This window comes from Priapulus caudatus, unplaced genomic scaffold, assembly GCF_000485595.1.
Source record: "Priapulus caudatus unplaced genomic scaffold, Priapulus_caudatus-5.0.1 Scaffold510, whole genome shotgun sequence".
Classification (NCBI taxonomy): domain Eukaryota; kingdom Metazoa; phylum Priapulida; class Priapulimorpha; order Priapulimorphida; family Priapulidae; genus Priapulus; species Priapulus caudatus.
The window spans coordinates 134,379-136,818 of NW_014577571.1; the positions used below are offsets into that span (position 1 = coordinate 134,379).

At 44.3% G+C, this 2,440-nt stretch overlaps 1 protein-coding gene across 1 annotated transcript in view; it reads left to right on the forward strand.

The window, feature by feature from the left end:
* Positions 1-2,440, forward strand: part of LOC106811156 (protein jagged-2-like) — a 58,398-nt gene that overhangs the window by 44,560 nt on the left and 11,398 nt on the right. The window contains exon 3 of the mRNA XM_014814699.1: positions 1,957-2,087. Coding sequence (XP_014670185.1) covers positions 1,957-2,087 — 131 coding nt within the window. The remainder of the gene's footprint in view (positions 1-1,956; positions 2,088-2,440) is intronic.

Consider the following 2,440-nt stretch of genomic DNA (forward strand, 5'->3'; position numbering starts at 1 on the left):
TAGATATATATATATTATATATATATACATACACATACAGTTAAACCTCGATTATCCGAACGAGACGGGCGGGGAGTATATTGTTCGGATAACTGATCTGATATCTTAAATAAAGGATATTATTCACGGGACCTTCAGATCTTGTTAGAGTAATCCGAAATTCGGTTAAATTGATGTTTGGATAACCGAGGTTTGACTGTATACAAATAATACCAGCGTCCACCGCTCACCCTGCTTGCATGCATGCGTTGCAGAATTGGACCCATGCACGGTACCGCTGCCATCTAACGGCAGTCAGACGGGAACCGTACGCGCATCATCAAACATCTGTGGCCACCACGGTAGATGCGAGAGCCTTAGCAATGGAGACTTCAGATGTGTGTGTGAAACCGGCTTCACAGGAACATACTGCAATCGAAGTAAGTCGTATATAATATAAATAAAATAATGATATATGAAATAATTAATGATAATGATAATGAATATACTAATGATAATGAATATACTAATGATAATGATAATGAATGATAATTAAATAATTATACTGATTGAGTTGAATAATAAAAAATCAAAGTCGATAATATAAAGTCGAATATAATTACCTCTCAATAAGTCTCAGTGTGTGTCAGTCAGAGTGAGTCCCACATAAAAATTCATTCGGAATAACCGTTCTATAGTAAAAATTAGAAGGTATTGCAGGTCTACCGAGTCGGTTTGTGCGTAATCATTGTTACTATCCCATTTATAAGGCACAACTTGTTTTGCCTCTGCGAAGCCACAGTTATTTAAGCTCTATAAACATACATCATATATGTCACTGACGTGCATTGATGTGTGCACTGCAATGTCAAGCATCACAGCTTCAGAATAAGAAACATCCACACACACACATAATAATAACACGAACAAGAACTACATACCTCGTAAATCATTGTCGATAGCAGAAAACCAATTATAAACGAGAATTAATGTTGCCGTTCTCTCTCTCTCTTTCTCGCACTTTCATAGATGTGAACGACTGTGCAGCGAACCAGTGCTTCCAGGGTGGCACGTGCATTGATGAAGTGAACGGCTTCAAGTGTGTGTGTCCGCCAGGCTGGGAGGGAACTCTCTGTCACATCAGTAAAAGACATAGGTAAAAGCTGTGCGCGTACCTGTCGACCGTGTCCGCTCGTCTGTTTACGCAGCCACTGTTGTTCCCCGACCACGCACGAGCCAGCGTTCAACAACAACACACACCCTACCTCCCCCTCCTCCCCTCCTCCCTCTCCCTGAGTAACCCGTGACTCCCCAGACCCTCCACTGTGACCACGGTTAGCGCGGGAGAACCGGAAACCCGAGATTTCGCAAGCAGACGAGAGTCTCTGTGTCGCGCCATTGTTGTGCCGTATTTTTCTTGATGCGCGCGCGCGCTCGGCCCGCCGAGGCGAGAGTACATATTTGCGCTTTGCTTACGGTGAATATAATGGGCGTGCCTGCTGGTGCTGCTGTTACTAGGGAGTGGGGGTGGGCATGCGAGTGTGTACGTGGCACGGCGACTAAATATTTTCGGGCGGAAAGCCGTGTATTTTTTCGTTGCGCGTGTGGTAATATATGCCGATTGTGTGGTAATGTGTCGTAGCCAGCCGAGAGCGACAGCCGCTGTTGCTAACCACGGCAAGGCGTAAAGTCAGACGCGGCGAGTGGCGCGGGCAGAATCAAGACATCGCAGCGCCATCTATGGGCTGATTTCGACGTCATTTTGCTCACTACGATATAAAAAATACAACAAATATATACAAAAATGGGCCTGTATGTAGTACACGATAAAGCGTGTGAGCCTCGTCAGTCCCTGATTCGCACGCCACGCCAGTAGCACGTAGAAATCGCTGCCGATTCGCAGAAGATGCTCAGAACAAAAGATACTCAGATAATCAAAACACACGCAACATGTATCTCTGTCTTTGTTTGTTTCAGCTGTAGGTCAGGTTGGAAGGGCGCCCACTGCGACCAATGCATGACGTACCCGGGCTGTGAGAACGGCACCTGTCACTCTCCCTGGGAGTGCATCTGCATGAAGAACTGGGGCGGACCACTCTGCAATCAAGGTATATATATATATATATTATACACTTACAGGGGAGGGCGTCTGCGCCGACAACTGTGTGTAGAATTGGCATCCGTGCACCACTTAAACTGGGTTACATGCTATATATATATATGTATATAAATATATACACACACACACACACACACACACACACACACACACACACACACACACACACACACACACACACACACACACACACACACACTATATATATATATATATTATTATATATATATATATATAGTATATATATAGTAGTAGTAGTAGTAGTACGTTACGTACGTACGTAGTCGTCGTCGTACCGTACCGTACCGTACGTAGTACGTAGTACGGTTACGTTTACGTTTA